This window comes from Mobula birostris, chromosome 1, assembly GCF_030028105.1.
Source record: "Mobula birostris isolate sMobBir1 chromosome 1, sMobBir1.hap1, whole genome shotgun sequence".
NCBI lineage: Eukaryota > Metazoa > Chordata > Chondrichthyes > Myliobatiformes > Myliobatidae > Mobula > Mobula birostris.
Window position 1 is genome coordinate 159,149,193 of NC_092370.1, and position 26,366 is coordinate 159,175,558.

Below are 26,366 nucleotides of genomic sequence, written 5' to 3' on the forward strand. Positions count from 1 at the left end.
AGTGAAAGTGAGACATGGGAAGGAAGCTCTGATCTGAGTTCAGAGCAGAGCTGGTGAATTCATTAATGATCCAGAGCCACAATAAAGTGGAGAGGGGATGGGAGAGAGGCTTAGAGCAGCAGTGTGTGAAATAAAAGTGGGTTCAATACCACTATTAATAAAGCTGGGTTTTCAATATTCTGTTTATCTTTTTCTTTCTTTGGGCGGAAATCCTTGTTGCCTGTGTAATTCCCTTGCACTGTTCCAAAGCCACTAAGTCGTCCCAGACCAGTTTGTCATGGAAAACATTGTCTTGTGGCAGTAAAAGTATTCTAGTAGGTTGGTAGTTAGAATTTGCGTCTCCCAGCATTCATTTAGCAATCTCAGCCTGGACAAAATGGGCTAGCATTCAGCTGATGGTACCACAGCCCCATGTGGGATTTGGGATCTAACTGGTCAGTGTGGCTCCACTCTACTCTGCACAGTGCAATAACTGAATAGGCCAGCAGAGCAATGCTATACTTGCACAAGCAAAAGCAAACATCATCAGCCAAAGTGAAGGTTGGAAACTGTTCAGACCACATTCTGAAGAGGTGCGGCACTCTATTAAACCTTGTGAAAATGTTAATGTTGTTCTCTGTTACTCAGTAGCAGATATCGGGTCAGATTGCAGTAGTTTGACAGCTGGTTTGTGCAAATGCTTGTTGGGACATCAGAGTTAGATGAAGTGAGGATGTGGTACAATGAATGCTGAGGCTGGGTCACAAACTACAGGCCCAGCAGACCGGCGTTCGCACTGTCCTTATCCGAGTGGAAGGTTGCTGCTAGCTGGGTCTGAACTGGATGGAAAGTTGCAGTGCTACCATGCTGCCTTAATTTGTACTTTGAAAAGTTTTGAAAGACAATGTAAAAGCAAAAAAAAGATATGCAGCCTCTGGAAATCTGAAGTGAAAATAAAATATTCTGAACTTCTGAGCAGGAGTGGAGAAAAAAAATGACCTTTCATCCTAAAGCAGACCAAAGTCGGCCATTTACTGACAGTGAAGTTGCCACTCTCATCAAGTGTGGAGGGTTCTGAATGACTCCTGACACATATTAACCCTTAACAAATGGTTCTGAATGAGTCCTGACACAAAATAACCCTTACCAAATTGTTCTGAATGACTCCTGACACATATTAACCCTTACCAAAGGATTCTGAATGATTCCTGACACATATTAATCCTTACCAAATGATTCTCATTGACTCCTGACACATATTAACTCTTACCAAAGGATTCTGAATGATTCCTGACACATATTAATCCTTACCAAATGGTTCTGAATGACTCCTGACACATACTAACCCTTACCAAAGGATTCTGAATCATGCCTGACGCATATCAGCCCTAACCAAAGGGCGTCTCCCGCCAGCCAGCTGACGATGTAGATATCCTGGTGATCTACACTGCACACTGACGATGCCATCAGGCCACACTTTTGTGGGTGTCTGCTTGGTGGCTTGAGTTTGACCTAACAAAATGAGAAAGGCTGGGATGTTGGAGTTTGGAGCTTACTTTGTTTTAATTCATCCTGAAGCTGCACCCACCCACCCTAACTCTCCACGCAACATTTTCATTGGGCTATGTGGTGCGGTGGGAATAAAAGAGTTAAAACTGAGACTAGAAATCAATGTCAGTATGACAGTCAAAATGTGAGTTGCGCTATCCTGTGTTGGATCACTTTAGTGACCTGGAATTTGCCACCACCTGAAGTTTAATCTTGGTGCTGGTGTGAAGCCAGTTAAACAGATAAAGGGAACTCAGATGCATTCTGAAGAGGAGTGGATGGAGGCTTGTGTGGGTCAAACATAGTAGCATGGATCGATTGCACTGAAGGACCCTTAAAACTGTAATACAATGAAATCAAGGAAAGAATCTCGTGTAATGACACAAGATTATAGGATCTTGCTGAATTGTAATGAGGAGCTTGGAGACTGAAGGCTATAATTACTGGCAGAAATGGTTAGGGATAAATCCAGGTAGGAATTTGCAAAGGGTAGTTGCAGGTGGGAGGAGAATATTTTATTTATGGGGATTTTATTTATGGTTTACCGAATAGTTAATTGCCTTTGACATTAAGAGAGCATTTGATTGAATATGACACTTCCAGTAAGCTGCTGGTGCCCTCAGATGCAGCAGCCTCTATGGAACCATCCAAACGTGTTATTGTCTTATTTAAATGTATTTTTTTATCATTGCAAGAGCCTGCTGGACATTAACAACTTAAACTGCTGCAGGTCACCCCATCAGCAAATTGCCTGTTGATGGAGAAACTGAAGGAGTTGGAACTGGTGCAGACTGAGATGCTGCCTGTGACAGAGAGCTGTCAGTGTGTAAGCTAACGTTCTCTGTTGGGCATCGGTGGTGTGGAATGCTGCAAGACATGTTCTCCTTTCGCTGCTGCCATCAGGAAGAAAGTACAGGAGCCTCAGGGCTCACACCACCAGGTTCAGGAACAGTTATTACCCTTCAACCATAAGGCTCTTGAGTCAGTTGGATAACTTCACTCACCCCATCTATGAGCTGTTCCCACGACCACTGAACTCAGTTTCAAGGACTCTTCATCTCATGTTCTCCATATTTATTGCTTATTTATTAATTATTATTATCATTTCTTTTTTCCTCTTTCTTTTTGTATATGCAGTTTGTTGTCTTTTGCTCACTGGTTGTCCTTCCTATTGGGTGTGGCCTTTCATTGATTCAATTATGGTTATTGGATTTATTGAGTATGCCCACAGGAAAATAAATCTCATCATTGTTTATGGTGACATATACGTATGAACTTTGATAATAGATTTACTTTGAACTTTGGTTTACTGGCAAATGGTGGGGAGCTGTGTGGCCTCAGTCTTAATGAAGACTGGGTCTTAAGCTGTGGTGTTGCTTGTTTGCTGCCGCCCGGGAGAGGTGTCGGAGCTGGGTGCTCCACCAGAGTGACAGAAGCAGTGTGGCATGGTGTCCATGCTGGAGTTGTTGCTGCACCCAGTGTTCACTCAGCAGAAGACAAGCTGTATTGTGTTCGACTGCAGTCTGCTGCAACATTCAGGGACTTGGACTACACTGTTTTTGTGTAACTGTATTTTACTGCTGTCTTATATGTGCTTCCTATATTATATCCGCTTGCTATCTTATATGTGCAGTAAGTGCCTGGGCTGTGTGTGACTGTTGGTACTGTGTTTTGCACCTTGGCCTCAGAGGAACCTGTTCTGTTTGACTGTATTCATGGGTATTCATGTATGGTTGAATGACAATTAAACTTAAACTTGAGCTGGATAAGTTTTCACATTGTGGTTCCGTGGACAGTGCGATTATTGGCAACAGGTTGAGTAAAAGCAGTGACAATAGGCAGGATGACTGTAGGTAAACTAACAGTTCAAGTGCCAGTACAGGTGGGAGAATGTGTGTACTGTATAAGTATATGCAAGAGGATGAGCACATGTGTAAATCCCCTACACATACTGCAGGAGAGACCATGTACAAAGCAAGAACAGGCAAAAGGGTGAGCGTAAAGTGAAGAGCATGAAGAACAACAGTTTATTGTATTATTAATTGCCCTTGATATTAAGGTAGCATTTAACTGAAAATGGCATTCAGGAGGTTTGGCTAAACTGAAGTCTTTCGGAATTAGAGGCAAGCCCTCTACTGATTGGAATTGTATCCATGACAAAGGAAGATGATTGGCAGTCAGTCATCTCAACCACAGGCATCTTTGATGCTTGGTCTTCAAGGTCAACCATCTTCAGCTGCTTCTTCGATGATTCCTACAGTGGTAAGGTCAAAAGCAGGCATGTTTGCTGATGACTCGCCAATGTTCAGCACCATCTGTGACTCGTCAGATTTTGAAGCAGTCTGCTGAATGCAGTAAGACCTGGAGAATTTCTAGGCCTGGGCTGATGGTTGGCATGAATGTAACTTGCCACGTAAATGTCAAACATTGACAATATCCAACCTCAGAAGATCTAGCTATCACTCCCTGACTTTTGATGGCATTACCATCACTGAATCTCCCACTATCTATATCAAGATGGCACAAAGCTGCGATCTTTGTTGAGTGTTTTTAGTGTTTTTTGGGATTTATGGAGATGGTTTTGAGGTCAAAGAAGGGAGTTAGGGGTCAAATTAGGGTTTTAGGGAGAGGGCTGTAGGAGAATTAGAGGACAGGCTGGAGCCTTAAGTCTCCATTCAGTGCTCGAGGTCAGTGATATAGACTTGGGACATCCGTGTGCGGGGCCTGGATGTTGGGCCGATAGCCCTATGTGGACGGAGGTTGGTGGCTCCCCCAGGGTCAGTGAGTTGTTGGCAGGTTCTGGAGCTGGATGCCCAAGCAGGCAGGAGGAAAGGGGCCCAGTGACTCCCTGGGTTCGCAAATCAGTGAGACCTGAGTTCAAGGCCTAGTGTTCGGGTCCTGCCTTTGGCAAATCCACAGTTCAAGGCCTAGTGTTCGGTGATGGGTGAGTACTGATGTTGATGCTGGCCGAGGGGAAGAATTGGAAGTCCAAAAGTCAAGGCCCATTGACCAGACACCCGGGTCAGTGAATCTCTGTGAGCCCACTGAGGTGCTCAAAGGTTCAATGTATGCATGACTGAGTCTGAATCTGCAGACTGAAGAGAACTGTGTATATGCATGTGTGGAAGGGAGGAATGGGGCTTACTTTGTTGCTTGTTTATATTTTGTTGTATTCTGTGTTGCTCTACAAAGCATCGTGGGTATATTATTGTGGTGCAGGAATGTGATGGCAAGACTTGTGATTGCGGGTTGCCCCCAGCACATCCATGTCTCTGTTGGTTGTTAACACAAAGGATACATTTGTTTATTCCGATCTACGTGTGATAAATAAACTTGAATCTTGAATTCTTGGGATTACCATTGACCAGAAACTGAACTGGAGTTGTCTTATACACAATGTGGCTAAAAGAACAGTTCAGAGGCTGGGAAACTCACCTCCTAACTCCCCAAAGCACATTCACCATCCACAAGATTTAAGGAAGGAGTGTGATGGAATATTCTCACTTGCCTGGATGAGTGCAGCTTCAACAACACTCAGAAATTTTGACACCTTGCAGGTCACAGCAGCCTGCTCAATAAGCACCCCATTCACAACCATTGACCCATTCCACCATTCCACCACCAATGCAAAGATGTAGCGATTTGCAAACAACAGGAATTCTGCAGATGCTGGAAATTCAAGCAACACACATCAAAGTTGCTGGTGAACGCAGCAGGCCAGGCAGCATCTCTAGGAAGAGGTACAGTCAACGTTTCAGGCCGAGACCCTTCGTCAGGACTAACTGAAGGAAGAGTTAGTAAGAGATTTGAGAGGGGGAGGGGAGATCCAAAATGATAGGAGGAGACAAGGAGGGGGAGGGATGGAGCCAAGAGCTGGACAGGTGATTGGCAAAAGGGATATGAGAGGATCATGGGACAGGAGGTCCAGGGAGAAGGAAAAGGTCAGGGGGGGGACCCAGAGGATGGGCAAGGGGTATAGTCAGAGGGACAGAGGGAGAAAAAGGAGAGTGAGAGAAAGAATGTGTGTATAAAAATAAATAACGGATGGGGTACGAGGGGGAGGTGGGGCATTAGCGGAAGTTAGAGAAGTCGATGTTCATGCCATCAGGTTGGAGGCTACCCAGACGGAATATAAGGTGTTATTTCTCCAACCTGAGTGTGGCTTCATCTTTACAGTAGAGGAGGCCGTGGATAGACACGTCAGAATGGGAATGGGACGCAGAACTAAAATGCATGGCCACTGGGAGACCACGCATTTTACTGGGAGAGAAATCTGTTCTTTAACAGATTTGACATTGTGACCCCTGCCCATCCCCCACATGAGCCATCTGTTGTCGGCCCCCAACCAACACATATTCCATTCTCCCCTCCTACCCCTCCTCACAGTCCTCCACCCTGTTCTCATGACTATACCCCTTCCCCACATGAACCACCATGGTGGGCTTCACGGCTGAACAGGTGAGAAGACAGCTGAAACATCTCAACCCAAGCAAGGCTGCAGGACCGGATGGTGTCAGTACCAGGGTGCTCAAAGCCTGTGCCCTTCAGCTATGTGGAGTACTTCGCCATGTATTCAACATGAGCCTGAGACTCCGGAGCGTTCCTGTGCTGTGGAAGACGTCCTGCCTCGTCCCTGTGCCGAAGACGCCATGCCCCAGCGGCCTCAATGACTACAGACCGGTGGCATTGACCTCCCACATCATGAAGACCCTGGAGAGACTTGTTCTGGAGCTGCTCCGGCCTATGGTCAGGCCACACTTAGATCCCTTCCAGTTCGCCTACCAGCCCCGACTAGGAGTTGAGGATGCCATCGTCTACCTGCTGAACCGTGTCCACGCTCACCCGGACAAGCCAGCGAACACTGTGAGGGTCATGTTTTTTGACTTCTCCAGTGCGTTCAACACCAGCCGCCCTGCTCTGCTGGGGGAGAAGTTGACAGCGATGCAGGTGGATGCTTTCCTGGTATCATGGATTCTTGATTACCTGACTGGCAGACCACAGTACGTGTGCTTGCAACGCTGTGTGTCCGACAGAGTGATCAGCAGCACTGGGGCTACACAGGGGACTGTCTTGTCTCCCTTTCTCTTCACCATTTACACCTCGGACTTCAACTATGCACTGAGTCTTGTCATCTTCAGAAGTTTTCTGATGACTCTGCCATAGTTGGATGCATCAGCAAGGGAGATGAGGCTGAGTACAGGGCTACGGTAGGAAACTTTGTCACATGGTGTGAGCAGAATTATCTGCAGCTTAATGTGAAAAAGACTAAGGAGCTGGTGGTAGACCTGAGGAGAGCTAAGGTACCGGTGACCCCTGTTTCCATCCAGGGGGTCAATGTGGACATGGTGGAGGATTACAAATACCTGGGGATACGAATTGACAATAAACTGGACTGGTCTAAGAACACTAAGGCTGTCTACAAGAAGGGTCAGAGCCGTCTCTATTTCCTGAGGAGACTGAAGTCCTTTAACATCTGCCGGACGATGCTGAGGATGTTCTACGAGTCTGTGGTGGCCAGTGCTATCATGTTTGCTGTTGTGTGCTGGGGCAGCAGGCTGAGGGTAGCAGACACCAACAGAATCAACAAACTCATTCGTAAGGCAAGTGATGTTGTGGGGATGGAACTGGACTCTCTCACGGTGGTGTCTGAAAAGAGGATGCTGTCTAAGTTGCATGCCATCTTGTTCAATGTCTCCCATCCACTACATAATGAACTGGGTGGGCACAGGAGTACATTCAGCCAGAGACTCATTCCACCGAGACGCAGCACAAGGCATCATAGGAAGTCATTACTGCCTGTGGCCATCAAACTTTACAACTCCTCCCTTGGAGGGTCAGACACCCTGAGCCAATAGGCTGGTCCTGGACTTATTTCATAATTTACTGGCATAATTTACATATTACTATTTAACTATTTATTACTATTTTCTATTACTATTCTATTACTATTTATTATTTCCATGACTATTACTATTTACTATTTACTAATAGTAATATTACTATTACTATGTATTATTTATGGTGCAACTGTAATGAAAACCAATTTCCCCCAGGATCAATAAAGTATGACTATGACTATTTGCCAATAAACCAATGAATTGGACTTGCAGCATTCCACACCGTGAATATCCAACATTTCTTGCAGTAGCAAGAAAAGCGACTAAGACAATCACTTACTGCTTGACAGAACTCCTCTTTCACGCACCAACGCCTCTGTGTCATGGGCAGCACCATGGTCCGCACCGACCAGCTCTTTCAGTTTCTAAACCAACAAGCAACTCGCTGATGGGGCAGACCTGCAATACTATAAGTTCTTAATGTCCAGCAGGGTCTTGCAATCATAATAAATACAGTTTAAAAGGACAATAACACCTTTGGTTAACCCTGTAGAAGCTGCCACCTTACCGGAAGTTAGTACCCTTCTTGAACCGGCACGGATAACTTCATTCACCACTACTCAGAACTGTTTCTGTAACTTACAGACTCACTTTCAAGGGCTCTTTTTTTCAGTGTTATTTTGTCTTCTTTTGCCATTGTTGTTTGCCAGTCTCTGTTTATATATAGTTGTTCGTAAAATTCTACTACTTTTTTTTTCTCAAACGTGCCTGCAAGAAAATGAATCTCAAGGTAGTATAGGTAACATATTTGTACTTTGATAATAAATTTACTGCGAACTTGAACTTTGAACTTTCTTTCCAGAGACTGGAATAGGCGGTTTTTTATAATCCTCCAGTGCACAACTGAGGGATTGTTGTACTTTTGCAGATGCTATCTTTTCAATGTGAGGCTCATTTGAAACCCGTCTCTCTCCTCAGGCTGAACTTGAAAGATCCTATGGCACTATTCAATGAATAGCATGGCTGTCTACCTCAGGCCTCCTGACCAGAATTTAGCACTAAAAAAGCCTGGTTACTGTTTGTGGTAGCTTGCTGTGCATAAATTGGCTGCTGCATTTACTACAATGCAACTGTGAAAATGCTTCAGATATACAATACTTAATTCCTTTGCTTTGTTCTACCCTGTTCTACAGGTTTGCTGAGGAGTACTTGATAAAGGTATTTCAGCCCCACTGTTGATTAGGTTCATCACCACAAAACGTCAGCAATAAATGAAGTTTGCTTTGTCACTTTCTGCTAAATTACTTTCTGTGCTTTGCTCTTGCTTGCAGGTTGTGGGGTTAGCCCTGATGGAGAAACGGGCTATGCAACTGCAGCCTTGGGAAACACGTGGAGCCACAGTGTCAACACCAGGCTCATTATGCAGTATCTGGACTACCACAGCAGGCAGGTGAGATTCTCAGGGGCTGCAAGCCAGAGCGGCGGCAGAAGAAACAAAGCCTCCATTTCAATATGTGGGTTGCCACACGAGGTTAAAGATCTTGACCACAGGGGCGGTATGCAGAGCTCCAATCAGTAAGAGTGAAGAGAAGCTGTTGGTAATAGTTTGCAAAAAATACTGTAAAAGCTAGTTGCTTCTCTATCAGCCCAAATTACTATTTATCCACTTCCTTTGTAGCACACAGCAGCACATTAATCAGGTGTGTGTGCTGCAGGTTTCTGACTGACCCCCGTTCTCTCCTCTGTCTCAAAGACCGTGCATCTCAGAATAACACAAACATATTTCATGTTCTCAGTTTTAGAATGACTAGCATAGTAATTTTAAAACAGGAGGAGGAGACCTCGCATACTGGGCAGCACAGTGCACAGCTCCTAGGTCTGCCGCCTCACAACACTACAGACTTGGGTTCAATCCTGACCTTGGGTGCTGAATGGAATTTCCATGTTCTCCTTGTGACCACAAAGGTTTCCTCCCTCATCCCACAGACATACAGGTTGATAGGTAAATTAATGACTGTAAATTGCCCCTGTGTTGTTGGTGAGTGGTAGAATCTGGTAAAAATGTGGGGAGAATGAAAAATGGGAAGAATATTGGATTAATGTAAATGGGTAGGCACAGTCGATAGGCCAAAGGGACCGTTTCTGTGCAGTGTCTTTCCCCTCCAAGCTCTAACTGTACAGTGTTCTCATTCAAGTTATTTGTAAAAAAGTGACAGTAAGGTCGGACGTGAAATATAGTTTTGGCTGCCCTGTTAAAGCATAGATGTCATTAAGCATTCGGGCAGACACATGGTTAGAAGGATATGGGCCAAAAGCAGTCAAATGGACTAGTTTAGATGTGCATCTATGTTGACATGGACAAGTTGGGCCAAGGGCCTTTTGCCCTGCTGTATGATTCCATGACACCATGCACTATGAGTCAGCAGTCTGTGGACTTGAACCTTATATCCAACTGAACAAGATGGTGCTGGTGAACCCCTGAACCATGATGACATATTACAAGCTGCTTACAAAACTTCTAAATATACCTCTCTTGAATTACGCTCACTGCAATCTGCAGCATGTAATTTACCTTTAAGCAACATACTTTTGTACCGTCTCAGTGAACTAGAAATTTCAGGGTCTTCTGAAGGACTCCGCGGGCTTAACTCTCAAGCATACAGGTACGGCACCTTTAAGTGGCTGGGGGGGAGCAGTGGACTCCAAGCCAAACTAAAAGACCAATCAATGCAAGATCTTCTACCCAGTATCACCAAAAGCCAACATTGATCAGGCATTTGAGACATCGAATGCTGCTATCACCAAACAAGAAACAGTCCAACCAAGCTTGTTTGAAGAAATCCCTGGCCGAGTACCATCAGCAAATAACCTGTAGCACCAGAGGTCACAACATACTTGGCCACTGCTGTACTACAATAAGGAATGCTTAGCATTCCATGCCTTGACTGCTTTTCAGGAAATCTGATCACTTGGCTGTCCTTCTCCGACCTACATACCAGCAGAGGCTAAAGGACATGGCTTCAGAGATAAGGACAACAAAGTGGTGGTCGTGGGAGGCAGAGGAGTGGCTACGGGCTTGTTTTGAGTCAGTAGTCTGGGCTGCGTTCAAGGACTCGTCAGAGGATCTGAATGAAGTTGTCATGGACTTCATAAAAACAATCTTAGATGAGGGTGTCCCCACAAAATCATTCAGAGCCTTCCCTAACCAGAAGCCCTGAATGAAGTGTGAGATCCATAATCTGCTGAGGTTCAGATACAATCTCCAGAAAACGATCTCACTATGTTGTGGCAATTCTGGACTAAACTTGAATAACTGAAGATGCTTGACATCTGTGGCAGGGCTTGAATGCTATCACCTCTCACAAAGTGAAATCAAGGTGACATTGGTGACAACAAGGCTTCGCTCCCAGTTGAGCTCAATGCCTTCCGTGCTCACCTTGACCGTCAAAACCTGGAGGAACCATCATTAACTCCCACATCCGCCAATGACCCTGTAACTTCAGTCTCTGTGGCCGACGTGAAAGCAGCCTTCAGTAGGATGAACACACGGAACGCATCCGGCCCAGATGGAGTTCCTGGCTGAGTGCTAAAAGCCTGTGCTGATCAACTGGCTGGAGTGTTCACTGACATCTTTAGTGTCCTCTTTCCATACTCTGAGGTACCCACCTGCTTCAAGCAGACTTCAATTCTACAGGTGTTAAGGAAGAACATGGTAACCTGCCTGGATAATTATTGTCTGGTAGCATTTACATCCAATGTGATGAAGTGCTTTGAGAGGTTGGTGATGAAACATATCAACTCCTGCCTGAGAAATGCCTTAGATCTGCTCCAATTTGCCTACCAGCACAGCAGGTCCATGGCAGATACCATATTATTGGCTCTTCACTCAATCTTGGAACATCTGGACAGCAAAGATGCATAAATCAGGAGTCTATGTACAAACCCCATTTCCAGAAAAGTTGGGATATTTTCCAAAATGCAATAAAAACAAAAATCTGTGATATGTTAATTCACATGAACCTTTATTTAACTGACAAAAGTACAAAGAAAAGATTTTCAATAGTTTTACTGACCAACTTAATTGTATTTTGTAAATATACACAAATTTAGAATTTGATGGCTGCAACACGCTCAACAAAAGTTGGGACAGAGTTAAAATAAGATTGAAAAGTGCACAGAATATTCAAGTAACACTGGTTTGGAAGACTCCACATTAAGCAGGCTAATTGGTAGCAGGTGAGGTATCATGACTGAGTGTAAAAGTGGCGTCCATCAAAGGCTCAGTCTTTGCAAGCAAGGATGGGTCGTGGCTCACCCCTTTGTGCCAAATTCGTGAGAGAATTTTTAGTCAGTTCAAAAGGAACATTTCTCAACTCAAGATTGCATAGAATTTAGGTCTTTCACCATCTATAGTACATAATATTGTGAAAAGATTCAGAGAATTCAGTGCGTAAAGGGCAAGGTCAAAAACCACTGTTGAATGCACGTGATTTTCGAGCCCTCAGGCGGCACTGCCTAAGAAACCGTCATGTTACTGTGACAATTATAGCCACCTGGGCTCGGGAGTACTTCAGAAAACCACTGTCATTCAACACAGTCCATTGCTGCATCCAGAAATGCAACTTGAAACTGTATTATGCCAGGAGGATCAAATACATCAGCTCTATGCAGAAACGCCGGCAAGTTCTCTGGGCCCGAGCTCATCTCAGATGGACCGAAAGACTGTGGAACTGTGTGCTGTGGTCAGATGAGTCCACATTTCAGCTAGTTTTCGGAAAAAATGGGCGTCGAGTTCTCCATGCCAAAGATGAAAATGACCATCCAGATTGTTATCAGCAAAGGTGCAAAAGCCAGCATCTGTGATAGTATGGGGGTGCATCAGTGCCCACAGCATGGGTGAGTTGCATGTATGTGAAGGTACCATTGACTCTGAGGTGTATATTAGGATTTTAGAGAGACATATGTTGCTATCAAGGCGACGTCTCTTCCCGGGATGTCCATGCTTATTTCAGCAGGACAATGCCAGACCACATTCTGCACAGGCTACAACAGCGTGGCTTTGTAGACATGGAGTGCGTGTGCTTGACTGGCCTGCTGCCAGTCCAGATCTATCTCCTATTGAAAATGTATGGCGCATCATGAAGAGGAGAATCAGACAACGGACACCACGGACTGTTGAGCAGCTGAAGTCTTATATCAAGCAAGAATGGACAAAATTTCCAATTGCAAATCTACTACAATTAGTATCCTCAGTCCCAAAACGATTAAAAAGTGTTATTAAAAGGAAAGGTGACGTAACACAATGGTAAACATGTCTCAGTCCCAACTTTTGTTGAGTGTGTTGCAGCCATCAAATTCTAAATTTGTGCATGTTTACAAAATACAATTAAGTTGGTCAGTAAAACTATTGAAAATCCTTTCTTTGTACTTTTGTCAGTTAAATAAAGGTTCATGTGAATTAACATATCACAGATTTTTGTTTTTATTGTATTTTGGAAAATATCCCAACTTTTCTGGAAATGGGGTTTGTACTTAGCCCCCTGCTCTTCATGCTTTATACTTATGACTGTGTGGCTAAGCACAGTGCCAATGCCATATTTAAGTTTGCTGACAACACCACTGTCGTTGAATGAATCAAAGGTGGTGATGAATCAGAATGTAGGAGGGAGATTTAAAAACTGGCTGAGTGGTGCCACAGCAACTTCTTGCTCAATGTCAGCAAGACCAAGGAGTTGACTATTTACTTCAGGAGGAGGAAATTGGAAGCCCATGAGCCAGGACTCTTCGGGAGAATCAGAGGTGGAGAGGGTCAGCAACTTTAAATTTCTTGGTATTATCATTTCGGAAGAACCTGTCCTGGGCCCAGCACGTAAGTGCAATTATGAAGAAAACACGCAGTGCCTCTACTCCCTTAGAAGTTTACCAAGGTTTGGCATGACCTCTAAAATTTTGACAAAATCTATAGATGTGAGGTGGAAAGCATATGGAGTGGTTGCATCATGGCTTAGTATGGAAACACTTATGCCCTTGAACTGAAAATCCTACAAAAAGTAGGGGATACGGCCCTCCTCAGTACTGAGCACACCTACTTGGAGAGCTGTTGCAGGAAAGCAATATCCATCCTCAAGGACCCCCACCATCCAGGCTGTGCTCCCTCCTCACTGTGCCATCAGAAGAATGTGCAGAAGCATCAGGACCCACACCACCAAGTTCAGGAATAGTTATTGCCCCTCAACCAGCTAGCTCTTGAACCAAAGGGGATAACTTCACTCGCCCAGTCACCGAACTGTTCCCGCAACCTATAGGCTCACTTTCAAGGATTCTTCATCACATGTTTTTGATATTTATTGCTTATTCATTTACTACTATTTTTTTTTTTTTTTCTCTTTTGTATTTGCAGATTTTGTTGTCTTTTACACATTGGTTGTTTGTCTGTCTTGTTGAGTGTGACCTTTGGTTCTATTATGCTTCTTGGATTTACTGTGTGTGCCTGCAAGGAAACAGATCTCAGGGTTGTACATGGTGATATATTTGTACTTTGGTAATAAATTAACTTTGAAATTTTGAGTATATTGAAGGCTGAAGTTCTATTTCAATGCTGAAGGAGCTCTGTCCTCCCTTTCTGGACGTGTACTCTGAAGATAGGGAAGGGAAGTCAGGTTCCTTCCATTTACTCCTTACCAGCATTCATGAACCCTTCATCTGATTCATTCCCGTTTGTCAGTCCCTTGTTGAGTGTCACAGATTCTATGTTACAACAGTGACTGCGCAATAAAATGTGGTTAGCGCAGTGTTATTACAGCTCTGGGCATCGGAGTTCGGGGTTTAATTCCAGCATGTCTCTAAGGAGTTTGTACAATCACCCCGTTGATGTGTGGATTTCCTCTGGGTGCTCTGGTTTCTCCCCACATTCCAAAGATGTACCAGTTAATAGGCTAATTAGTCATTGTAAATTGTCCTGTGATTAGGTTAGGGTTAAATAGCTGGGTGGCTGAGTGGTGCAGCTTATTAGGCTAGAAGAGCCTGTTCTGTGCTGTATTTCTAAATTAATAAAAAATAAAAAACACTTTGTAGTAGCCTAAGGTTATAGGAGGAATTACTTAGTTCTGAGGTTTCCATTCCTTTCATTCCATTCCTTCAAAATTGTATATAAAATCAATTGCTGGTCAGAAGGAATTGGCTGAATTGTCTCATGGCTCATTCTAACATTATTTAATATCTTTATTGCAATATTTACCTAACAATTCTTTAGCTCTGTCTGATGTAAATTGTGGCTCATTTTCTACCAATCTCGCCTCTGGGTCAGATGGGCAGGAGTTCAAAATCTGCTCCAAACAACCTGACCACAAACTCATCTGAAGATCCAGTACAAGGCTGAGGCACTGTTGCAGTGTTAGAGGAAAGGCCTTTAAACTGAGACACCAAGAAAAAGAATGGAGTAGATCAACAGAGGAGAGGAGCAGAATTGTTCTCTCAAGCTCAGTTTATTTATCACCATTATTATGCTGCGGAATGCTGGACATGCCCCACAGCCCTGCCATTAGCAGAAAGGAGCATAGTTTGCTTCTGACTACCACATTACCTCATGTGGCCTCACTCCAGCAGAGATATTCCCTGTACCCTACCCATCTCTCCCTTACCTTCTACCCTGCTGAAGACTAACTTGTTTTCTCTCTTTCTCATTTTATCAAAGGGTCTTATACATGAGACAGATGCTGCCTGACATGCTGAAACTTTTCCAATATTCCCTGTTTATATTTGATTTTTTCTCTAGCGTTTTGGGTGTAGGGAGCCCCTAGTGCAATGCTCCAAATTGCTTAGTGCTTCGGAGCTGTTGGTGGTCCACCACACGTAGAGCTTGGGCCTGTTGAGAGAGCTGTTTTAATAGACCAACTCCCATGCCTGTCCGTGGATGTGAGATCATCAACCTTCTACTTTGGCAGCAAACATTGCTTCCCAGATCCACATTTAGTTGTCTAAACCTCAAGAAGATTGCTGTTTCTTAACGGAGACTACACTTTTCTCAACGTACTGTTTATATAAGTGAGGTGGAGGAGGTACAGCTGCGTCTCTAAAATGAAGCAGAACTCAACTGGAGATACAATGATAAAAGCAGGTTCCATCACCAAAATCCCTTGAGTGAAGGAAAGTTTCAGGATACAAATAGAGTGTGAAACTAATTCCATTCTTGACAGCTCTGTGATCTGCAGGTACAATATAGATTTAAGATGAGAGGTGTGAGGTTTAGAGGAGGTCTGAGGGGAACTATTTCATACAGAGGGATAGGGTCTGAATGACTGAATTGTGCTACCTGAAGAGGTGATGGAGAGAGTTACTCTCATTTAAGGAACATCTAGCCTTCCCCCAGGTGGCTCTGAATGGCTTTCTTCTTATTGAAACATTGCTTCCTCTTTACCATAGTAGATGGAGCTCTAAACCACATTTTTTCTATTTCCTGCATATCTATTTTCATCCCCTCTCTGCTAGGACAGAGGTTCTCTGGTATTCAGCTTCCACCCCGTGAGCTATTGCTTTCAACATAGCAATTGCTTTGCAATATCTGCATGTTACAATATTTTCTGGCTACCAGTCACATCTTCCCCTCCCCTTGACTTTCTGCATTTTGCAGTCACTCTGTGACTCTCTGGTCCGCGTTCTGTTACTACCCGCCACTGCCCATCCCATGGCATTTTCCCAATGCATTTGGAGGAGATGTTCCAACTGCCTTCTTTTCTTCCCCACCAGTCAAGGACTCAATAGTCATTCCAAGTGAAGCAGCAATTCACTTGTACTTCTTCCAGTCTAGTCTAGCCAACCATATGATCGTAAGTCTTGCAATTCACTTGTCACCCAGCTATACTTTGAAAACTCTGTGCCCAGGTCTGAAGAGTCTTGATTGTCCCAAACATTGTCTGGTTTCCCTTTCCACAGATCCTGTTTAACTGGCTGAGATCTTCCAGCATTTCTGATTTTCTTTCAAAATTCTATCATGTTCTTGGGAATTTTCCTGTTTTCAGACCTATGAATTGATGTATCTAGTAGTTTTTCTTTAATGGCACTAATTTTTTTTCACTTTACACGCTCTTGACTCTTGGATCTCGGGTATCTCAGAAAGTTTTTGTGTCTTCTTTGAATATAATACAAATTATTTGTCTAATTCATCTGTTATTTCTTTATTTCAGTTGCAATTTTTTTTCTATCTTCATCTATAAAGAATATTAAAATTGCACACTTGTACTTCAACTAATACATAACTTACAGAAGCTCATGTTGACTGTTTAGTCTTGTAAACGTTTTTTCTTCCCTAATCAATGTCTTAGTCATTCCTTAAAGTAATTCTAAAATAATTACAGTCTCTGGACTTGCAATTCTTCCTGAAAACATTATAAGTATTTTCACTAGATTTGATACTCCCTCCCGCTTCTATGTACTGGCCCCCTATCACTTCCCAGCCTCTGTCTCACAGCTTCCTTTCACTTTTATTTCATGGTCTCAGCCCTAATGCAGGGCCTTGACCCAAAACGTTGACTTTCCTTTTGCCTCTACAATTGCTTCATCACCCATTGACTACTCTCTAGCAGTTTATCTTTTCCTCTGGGTTCCAGTACCTGCTGCCTCTTTGGTCTCCTGGACCACTTGTGTTTCTGTAAAGAGATGTATTTTTGTTGCAAAGCACATCATATTTCTGGAAAAGATGGTCCTTGTCTTTCCACTTTTCCCAGTCTGCCATTCATCCTGTTGGTTTCCTTTGTTTGGGTTGAAAGCCTGAGCACATGATTCTTTCCCTTGAACCCAATAATATTTTGCCAAAGCTTTGACTTTGGGTAGGCCATTACTTATCTATAAATGAACACAGTGTAGCGATGTGTACACACAGAGCTAGAAATAACGACACACAGTCTGTAAGTTGCACTCCAGACTCGCTTATTCAAACTTCACGGCACTGGTTTTTAAGCAGTTCCCTTCCAGCCCTCTCCAGGCGGAAATGACGTCAGAGATGTATTACAAAAGTCTCACCCCGCGTGCAGGCTATTTTGTGAGCCGGTTCGCTTGTGTAGAAAGTGGGTTGCCACAAAAACCCCCCACCCCCAGAGCCGGCGATACACCCCCAGTGTCCACAGTCTGGATCAGTCTCTGTTTGGGCGGTCTGCCTCTGCGCCACGGTGCCTGAACCTTGACTGGCTGCGCCAAGTCCACATTGGCCGGTGTTAGTCGGTCAACCGTGAAAACCTCCTCTTTCCCCCCAATGTCCAGAACATACATGGACCCGTTGTTACTGATCACGTTGAATGGCCCCTCGTACGGCTGCTGTAGCGGTGCCTGGTGTCTGCCCCGTCGTACGAATACAAACTTACAGTTCTGCAGGTCTTTGGGTACGCAGGTCGGGATCTGTCCATGCTGTGAAGTGGGTACGGGGGCCAGGTTGCCGAGCCTTTCGCATAGTCTGTCCAGGACTGCTGCGGGTTCTTCCTCTTGCCCCCTTGAGGCTGGTATGAACACTCCTGGGACGACCAGGAGTGTGCCGTACACCAGCTCGGCCGACGAGGTGTGCAGATCCTGTTTGGGTGCTGTGCAGGTTCCAAGCAGGACCCAGGGAAGTTCGTCCACCCAGTTAGGCCCCTCCAGGCGGGCCATGAGGGCCGACTTCAGGTGACGGTGGAAGCGTTCCACTAGTCCGTTCGACTGTGGGTGGTAGGCAGTTGTGTGGTGTAATTGTGTTCCCAACAGGCTGGCCACAGCCGACCACCGGCTGGAGGTGAACTGGGCGCCTCTGTCGGAGGTAATGTGGGCCGGTATCCTGAAGCGTGCTACCCAGGTTGCAATCAGCGCTCGGGCGCAGGAATCAGCAGTGGTGTCGTTGAGTGGGACCGTCTCTGGCCATCTGGTGAACTGGTCTATCATAGTTAGGAGGTACCATGCTCCTCGCGACACTGGCAGGGGCCCCACGATATCCACATGAATGTGGTCGAACCTCCGGCGGTTGGGTTCAAACCGCTGCGGCGGGGCTTTGGTGTGCCGCTGCACCTTGGCTGTTTGGCACTGCGTGCACGTTTTGGCCCATTTGCTGACCTGTTCGCGAAGTCCGTGCCACACACACTTGCTGGAGACCAATTGGACGGTTGTCCTGATAGATGGATGCACCAAGCTGTGTACTGAGTCAATAACTCGCCGCCACCAGGCTGCCAGGACGATGGGGCGAGGTTGGCCGATAGCTACGTCACACATGAGGGTCCTCTCACCTGGGCCTACAAGGAAGTCTTGCAGCTGCAAACCCGAGACTGCGGTCCTGTAGCTGGGCATCTCGTCGTCTGCCTGCTGCGCCTCTGCCAGTGCTGCATAGTCCACCCCCTGAGACAGGGCCTGGATAGCTGGTCTGGAGAGTGCGTCCGTCACGATGTTGTCCTTTCCTGAGACAAGCTGGAGACATGGCTTTGAGGAAAGAGAAGCAGAATAAACGGTGTAAAGACAGTAAGGTAGAAGGGCTGAAATGTGTGTACCTCAGTGCAAGAAGCATCAGGAACAAAGGTGATGAACTGAGAGCTTGGATACATACATGGAATTATGATGTAGTGGCCATAACAGAGACTTGGCTGGCACCAGGGCAGGAATGGATTCTCAATATTCCTGGATTTCAGTGCTTTACAAGGGATAGAGAGGGCGGAAAAAGGGGAGGAGGGGTGGCATTACTGGTCAGGGATACTATTACAGCTACAGAAAGGGTGGGTAATGTAGCAGGATCCTCTTTTGAGTCAGCATGGGTGGAAGTCAAGAACAGGAAGGGAGCAGTTACTCTACTGGGGGTATTCTATAGGCCCCCTGGTAGCAGCAGAGATACAGAGGAGCAGATTGGGAGGTAGATTTTGGAAAGATGCAAAAATAACAGTGTTGTTATCATGGGTAACTTTAACTTCCCTAATATTGATTGGCACCTGATTAGTTCCAAGGGTTTAGATGGGGCTGAGTTTGTTAAGTGTGTCCAGGACGGATTCCTGTCACAGTATGTGGACAGGCTGACCAGGGGGAATGCAGTACTAGGTAATGAGCCGAGTCAGGTCACAGATCTCTCAGTGGGTGAGCATCTGGGGGACAGTGACCACCGCTTCCTGGCCTTTAGCATTATCATGGAAAAGGACAGAATCAGAAAGGACAGGAAAATTTTTAATTGGGGAAAGGCAAATTATGAGGCTATAAGGCTAGAACTTGCGGGTGTGAATTGGGATGATGTTTTCGCAGGGAAATATACTATGGACATGTGGTTGATGTTTAGAGATCTCTTGCAGGATGTTAGGGATAAATTTGTCCCAATGAGGAAGATAAAGAATGGTAGGGTGAAGGAACCATGGGTGACAAGTGAGGTGGAAAATCTAGTCAGGTGGAAGAAGGCAGCATACATGAAGTTTAGGAAGCAAGGATCAGATGGGTCTATTGAGGAATATAGGGAAGCAAGAAAGGAGCTTAAGAAGGGGCTGAGAAGAGCAAGAAGGGGGCATGAGAAGGCCTTGGCAAGTAGGGTAAAGGAAAACCCCAAGGCGTTCTTCAATTATGTGAAGAAAAAAAGGATGACAGGAGTGAAGGTAGGACCGATTAGAGATAAAGGTGGGAAGATGTGCCTGGAGGCTGTGGAAGTGAGCGAGGTCCTCAATGAATACTTCTCTTTGGTATTCACCAATGAGAGGGAATTTGATGATGGTGAGGAAAATATGAGTGAGGTTGAGGTTCTGGAGCATGTTGATATTAAGGGAGAGGAGGTGTTGGAGTTGTTAAAATACATTAGGATAGATAAGTCCCCGGGGCCTGACGGAATATTCCCCAGGCTGCTCCACGAGGCGAGAGAAGAGATTGCTGAGCCTCTGGCTAGGATCTTTATGTCCTCGTTGTCCACGGGAATGGTACCGGAGGATTGGAGGGAGGCGAATGTTGTCCCCTTGTTCAAAAAAGGTAGTAGGGATAGTCCGGGTAATTATAGACCAGTGAGCCTTATGTCTGTGGTGGGAAAACTGTTGGAAAAGATTCTTAGAGATAGGATCTATAGGCATTTAGAGAATCGTGGTCTGATCAGGGACAGTCAGCATGGCTTTGTGAAGGGCAGATCATGTCTAACAAGCCTGATAGAGTTCTTTGAGGAGGTGACCAGGCATATAGATGAGGGTAGTGCAGTGGATGTGACCTATATGGATTTTAGTAAGGCATTTGACAAGGTTCCACACGGTAGGCTTATTCAGAAAGTTAGAAGGCATGGGATCCAGGGAAATTTGGCTGGGTGGATTCAGAATTGGCTTGCCTGCAGAAGGCAGAGGGTGGTGGTGGAGGGAGTACATTCAGATTGGAGGATTGTGACTAGTGGCGTCCCACAACGTTCTGTTCTGGGACCTCTACTTTTCGTGATTTTTATTAACGACCTGGATGTGGGGGTAGAAGGGTGGGTTGGCAAGTTTGCAGACGACACAAAGGTTGGTGGTGTTGTAGATAGTGTAGAGGATTGTCAAAGATTGCAGAGAGACATTGATAGGATGCAGGAATGGGCTGAGAAGTGGCAGATGGAGTTCAACTCGGAGAAGTGTGAGGTGGTACACTTTGGAAGGACAAACTCCAAGGCAGAGTACAAAGTAAATGGCAGGATACTTGGTAGTGTGGAGGAGCAGAGGGATCTCGGGGTACATGTCCACAGATCCCTGAAAGTTGCCTCACAGGTGGATAGGGTAGTTAAGAAAGCTTATGGGGTGTTAGCTTTCATAAGTCGATGGATAGAGTTTAAGAGTCGCATGTAATGATGCAGCTCTATAAATCTCTGGTTATGCCACACTTGGAGTACTGTGTCCAGTTCTGGTCACCTCCCTATAGGAAGGATGTGGAAGCATTGGAAAGGGTACAGAGGAGATTTACCAGGATGCTGCCTGGTTTAGAAAGTATGCATTATGATCAGAGATTAAGGGAGCTAGGGCTTTAATCTTTGGAGAGAAGGAGGATGAGAGGAGACATGATAGAGGTATACAAGATATTAAGAGGAATAGATAGAGTGGATAGCCAGCGCCTCTTCCCCAGGGCACCACTGCTCAATACAAGAGGACATGGCTTTAAGGTAAGGGGTGGGAAGTTCAAGGGGGATATTAGAGGAAGGTTTTTTACTCAGAGAGTGGTTGGTGCATGGAATGCACTGCCTGAGTCAGTGGTGGAGGCAGATACACCAGTGAAGTTTAAGAGACTACTAGACAGGTATATGGAGGAATTTAAGTTGGGGGCTTATATGAGAGGCAGGGTTTGAGGGTTGGCAAAACATTGTGGGCCGAAGGGCCTGTACTGTGCTGTACTATTCTATGTTCTATGTTCTATGTCTGTCATGTACTCGGAGATGTAGGACAGATGTCACTGCTGGTGGGCTGACCAGGGATCGGACGCCTTCATGAATGCGAAGGTCAACGGTTTGTGGTCCGTGAACGCGGTGAACGGCCTGCCTTCTAAGAAGTACCTGAAATACCGGATTGCCAGATATAGTGCCAACAGCTCCCGGTCGAAAGCACTGTACTTGAGTTCGGGTGGCTGTAGGTGCCTGCTGAAGAATGGCAGGGGTTGCCAGTGCCCCTCGATGAGTTGCTCCAGCACCCCACCGACTGCTGTGTTGGATGCATCCACTGTGAGGGCAGTTGCAACATCCATTCTGGGGTGCACCAGCATCGTGGCATCTGCCAAGGCTTCCTTGGCTTTAATGAAAGTGGCCTCGGCCTCTTCGTCCCAAGTAATGTCCTTGCTGTTACCTGACATCAGGGTGAACAAAGGGTGCATGATACGGGCTGCTGAGGGGAGGAAGCGGTGGTAGAAGTTCACCATACCAACGAACTCCTGCAGGCCTTTGACTGTGTTGGGCCGGGCGAGGTGGCGGATCGTGTCTACCTTGGCGGGCAGAGGTGTTGCCCCGTATTTTGGTAATCCTGTGGCCCAGGAAGTCGATGGTGTCGAGTCTGAACTGACATTTGGCCGGGTTGGTCGTGAGGCCGAAATCACTCAGGTGGGAGTAGAGCTGGCGGAGGTGGGACAGATGCTCCTGACAACTACTGCTGGCTATGAGGATGTCGTCCAAATAGATGAATGCAAAGACCAGGTCGCGTCCCACCGCATTCATTAGTCGCTGGAGCGTCTGTGCGGCATTCTTCAGGCCGAACCACATTTGGAGGAATTCGAACAGGCCGAACGGGGTGATGAGTGCTGTTTTGGGGATGTCTTTAGGGTGTACCGGGATTTGATGGTACCCCCGGACGAGGTCTGCTTTGGAAAAGATGTTTGCCCCGTGCAGGTTCGCTGCAAAGTCCTGTATGTGCGGCACGGGGTAGCGGTCTGGAGTTGTAGCCTCGTTCAGTCTGCGGTAGTCGCCGCATGGTCTCCAGCCCCCGGCTGCTTTGGGCACCATGTGCAAGGGGGAGGCCCATGGGCTGTCGGACCGCCGTACGATTCCCAATTCCTCCATCCTCTTGAACTCCTCCTTCGCCAGGCGGAGCTTGTTCGGGGGGAGCCTTCATGCGCGGGGTGTGGAGGGGTTGTCCCTGGGTCGGAATGTGGTGCTGTACTCCGTGTCTGGGCATGGCTGCTGTGAACTGCAGTGCCAGAACCGATGGAAAGTCCGCCAGGATTCTGATGAATTCGTTGTCAGACAGCATGATGGAGTCCAGGTGTGGGGCCGGCAACTTGGCTTCACCCAGGGAGAATGTCTGAAAAGTCTAGGCATGGACCAGTCTTTTCCCTTGCAAGTCAACCAGCAGGCTGTGGGCTTGCAAGAAGTCCACCCCCAGGAGTGGTTGGGCCACTGCGGCCAGTGTGAAGTCCCACGTGAACTGGCTGGCGGCAAACTTTAGCTGCACTGTGCGGGTGCCGTAGGTCCGAATCGTGCTGCTGCTTGCGGCCCTCAGGGTGGGTCCCGTCGCCCTGTTGCGGGTGTCATACCTAGTCGGGGGTACGACGCTGATCTCCACTCCGGTGTTGACCAAGAAGCGGCGTCCCGACTGTTTGTCCCATAGCCATTAGCGGCGGCTGGCCCTGGCGTTTCCTGGGAACTTGCAGGGCAGGCGACAACGGCGGGCTTCTGTGCCCCACCGCTGGTGGTAGAAACACCACTGTCCATTGGCCTCCTCACTCCTGCCTCTGGGTTGTGTGCGCTCCGTTGCTGGGCCTGATCTGGCCTGCTGTTGGGCGCGTGGCTTGGTAACCTGTCCGACGGACGCCCTGCTCTCCCTCTTGGCTTTCCACAGCACGTCTGCCCGGGCCGCCACCTTCCGGGGGTTACTGAAATCTGTGTCGGCCAGCAGCAGATGTATGTCCTCGGGCAGTTGCTCTCGGAATGCCTGCTCAAACATGAGGCAGGGCTTGTGTCCTTCAGCCAGGGCCAGCATCTCGTTCATTAATGCTGACAGCGACCTGTCTTCCAAACAGTCCAGGTGCAGCAAGCGGGCACCTCGCTCACACTGTGAGAGGCCAAAGGTCTCTATGAGCAGCGCTTTGAATGCTGCATATTTGCCTTCTTCAGGGGGTGGCTGTATGAAATCCCCAACCCGTGCGGCTGTCTCCTGGTCAAGGGAGCTCACCACGTAATAGTAACGTGTGGAATCCAAAGATATCTGCCGAATCTGGGCTTCTGCTTGGTCAAACCACAGGTGTGGTCGCAGCGTCCAGAAAGTTGGCAGTTTTAGCAAAACTGCGTGAACAGATGAAGAATCGATCACCTTTGGTCCAAATTCCGTTTGGACCGTTGGGGTCACCAATGTAGTGATGTGCTACACACAGAGCTAGAAATAACGACACGCAGTCTGTAATTCGCACTCGAGACTCGTTTATTCAAACTTCGCGGCACTGGCTTTTAAGCAGTTCCCTTCCAGCCCTCTCCGGGCGGAAATGACATCAGAGGTGCATTACAAAAGTCTCTCCCCGCACACGGGCTATTTTGTGAGCCGGTTCGCTTGTGTAGAAAGTGGGTCGCCACAACAGCTTGATTACAATGGATAGGTCACAAAATATTGGAGTTAATGCTAATTTCCTAAACTTTTGATAAATTGCTGCATAAAATTTTGTGCAACAGGTTAAACCAATAAATGATGAGCAATTCTCAAACCACTGGAGGAATGAAATGAATCAGCAGCATCTGTGGGGGGAGTTGGACATGTGATGTTTTGGGTCAAGTCCGTTATTCTGAACTGAAAGATATAGGGAGATGGTCAGTAGAAAGAGGAGGAGGAAGGGGTGGGGCGAGAGCTGGCAGGTGATAGGTGGATCCATGTAACTGGGCGTGATAGAATAGGGCTAGAAGCTGGGAGCTGATTGGTGGAGATGACAAGGGCTGAATATGATGGAATTTGATAGGAGAGGAAGGTGAATCATGGGATAAAGAGAGGAGTGTGGGAGGGCAGAGGGGAATAGAACAGAGGGAAGCCAGTATAATGAGTTGTGGCATAAGGGGCAGATGGAGAGAGTGGAGTGGAAGGAGACATGGTGACAGGGGCCAAGTGTTGCAGGTGTTGTTTTGTTGCATCTGTGGTCTCTTTTTGTTTCTAAACTGCAGGCAATGCCAGGGTAGATTCAGAATCAGGTTTATTATCACTGGCATGTGACGTGAAATTTGTTAACTTCGAAGCGGCAGTTCATTGCAACACATAATCTAGCAGAGAGAAAAAATAATATTAAACAAAATAAAACATAATAATAATAAATAAACTAATAAATCAATTATGTATATGGAATAAACGGGAAAAAATGCAAAAACAGAAATACTGTATATTAAAAAAAAGTGAGGTAGTGTCCAAGGGTTCAATGTCCATTTAGGAATCGGATGGCAGAGGGGAAGAAGCTGTTCCTGAATCACTGATTTTTTTTTACTGCAAAATTCTTTATTACAAATGTCGGTGCTATACAATATTTACAAACCCAGTGACTAACACATTTACTACACTACAAACAGACAATACATGTTAAACCAATATATTGCCATCCTCATCAATGATGGCATTTACACCCCGCGGAGCCCAACGGTCCCAGAACATCCCGACGGTCGCCGTGGACTGTGCGTATTCCTTTTCAATGTTCACCTGGGCTCGAACATACCCCCTAAACATAGCCAGGCAGTCCGCCCGGGGAGAACCTCCTGCTACCCTTTTCCAGAAGCCACGGTTGGCAATTTTCGCCAGCCCCAGGAGCAAGTTGACAAGGACATCCTCATCCCTCCGTGCCCCCCTCCTTACTGGATGACCATATATGAATAGGGTGGGACTGAAATGCAACCAGAAGGCGAGAAGCAGCCCATGCAAATACGCGAAAAGGGGCTGCAGCCTCACACACTCCACATACATATGGTACACGGTCTCCTCCAGCCCGCAGAAGTGACACGCAGCTGGGAGATCCGTGTACAAACTAAAGAACTTATTGCAGGGCACCGCTTTATGCAGCACCCTCCAGCCGAGATCCCCAAGGTGCATGGGGAGGACTCCCTTGTAGAGGGACTTCCATTGGGGACCCCCCTCACCTCCAGGTGGAAAGACCGACCGCCATGGTGTGTCGGGACGGTGGACAAATGCTAGGAAGTGGAGGGTGTGGAGCAGCAGCCCATAAAGGTACCTCCTGCCTGCATCCCTGAATGGGATTGTGGGTGTTGATGAAAGACGGCTCAAGTTGTGTGGATTCGTCTCTCGGGCAAGGCTGCGGGGCCTGGGCCCGACGAGCAGCTCAGCCCGAGTCGTTCCACACACCTGAGCCGCACTGACATCCGTTGAGACAGGGCAAGGGTCAGCCAGGACCCCGCCCTCTGCCAGAGGAGGGGATTCCTGGCCTGAGGCAACCATGTTCCAGACTCTCAGTAGGTCCTGATAGAAGCTGGGCAGCCTCTGCAAAGCAGCACGGCTAACGCCCGCCGGTGGTAGCTGCATATCTTCGGCAAGACAGCAGCCCCTCCGGAGGAAGAAAGTCGCCAACACGTGCCACCTGGGAGGGTGCTCGGCGTACAGGAATCTCTGCAGCGTCCTGAGGCGG

General features: G+C 46.6%; 1 protein-coding gene across 6 annotated transcripts in view; it reads left to right on the top strand.

Annotated features, from left to right (window-relative positions):
- Positions 1-26,366, top strand: part of rad51b (RAD51 paralog B) — a 698,841-nt gene that overhangs the window by 391,872 nt on the left and 280,603 nt on the right. For all 6 annotated transcript variants that reach the window (XM_072264949.1, XM_072264932.1, XM_072264958.1 and 3 more), the window contains one exon: positions 8,696-8,814. In XM_072264949.1, the coding sequence (XP_072121050.1) occupies positions 8,696-8,814 (119 nt within the window). The remainder of the gene's footprint in view (positions 1-8,695; positions 8,815-26,366) is intronic.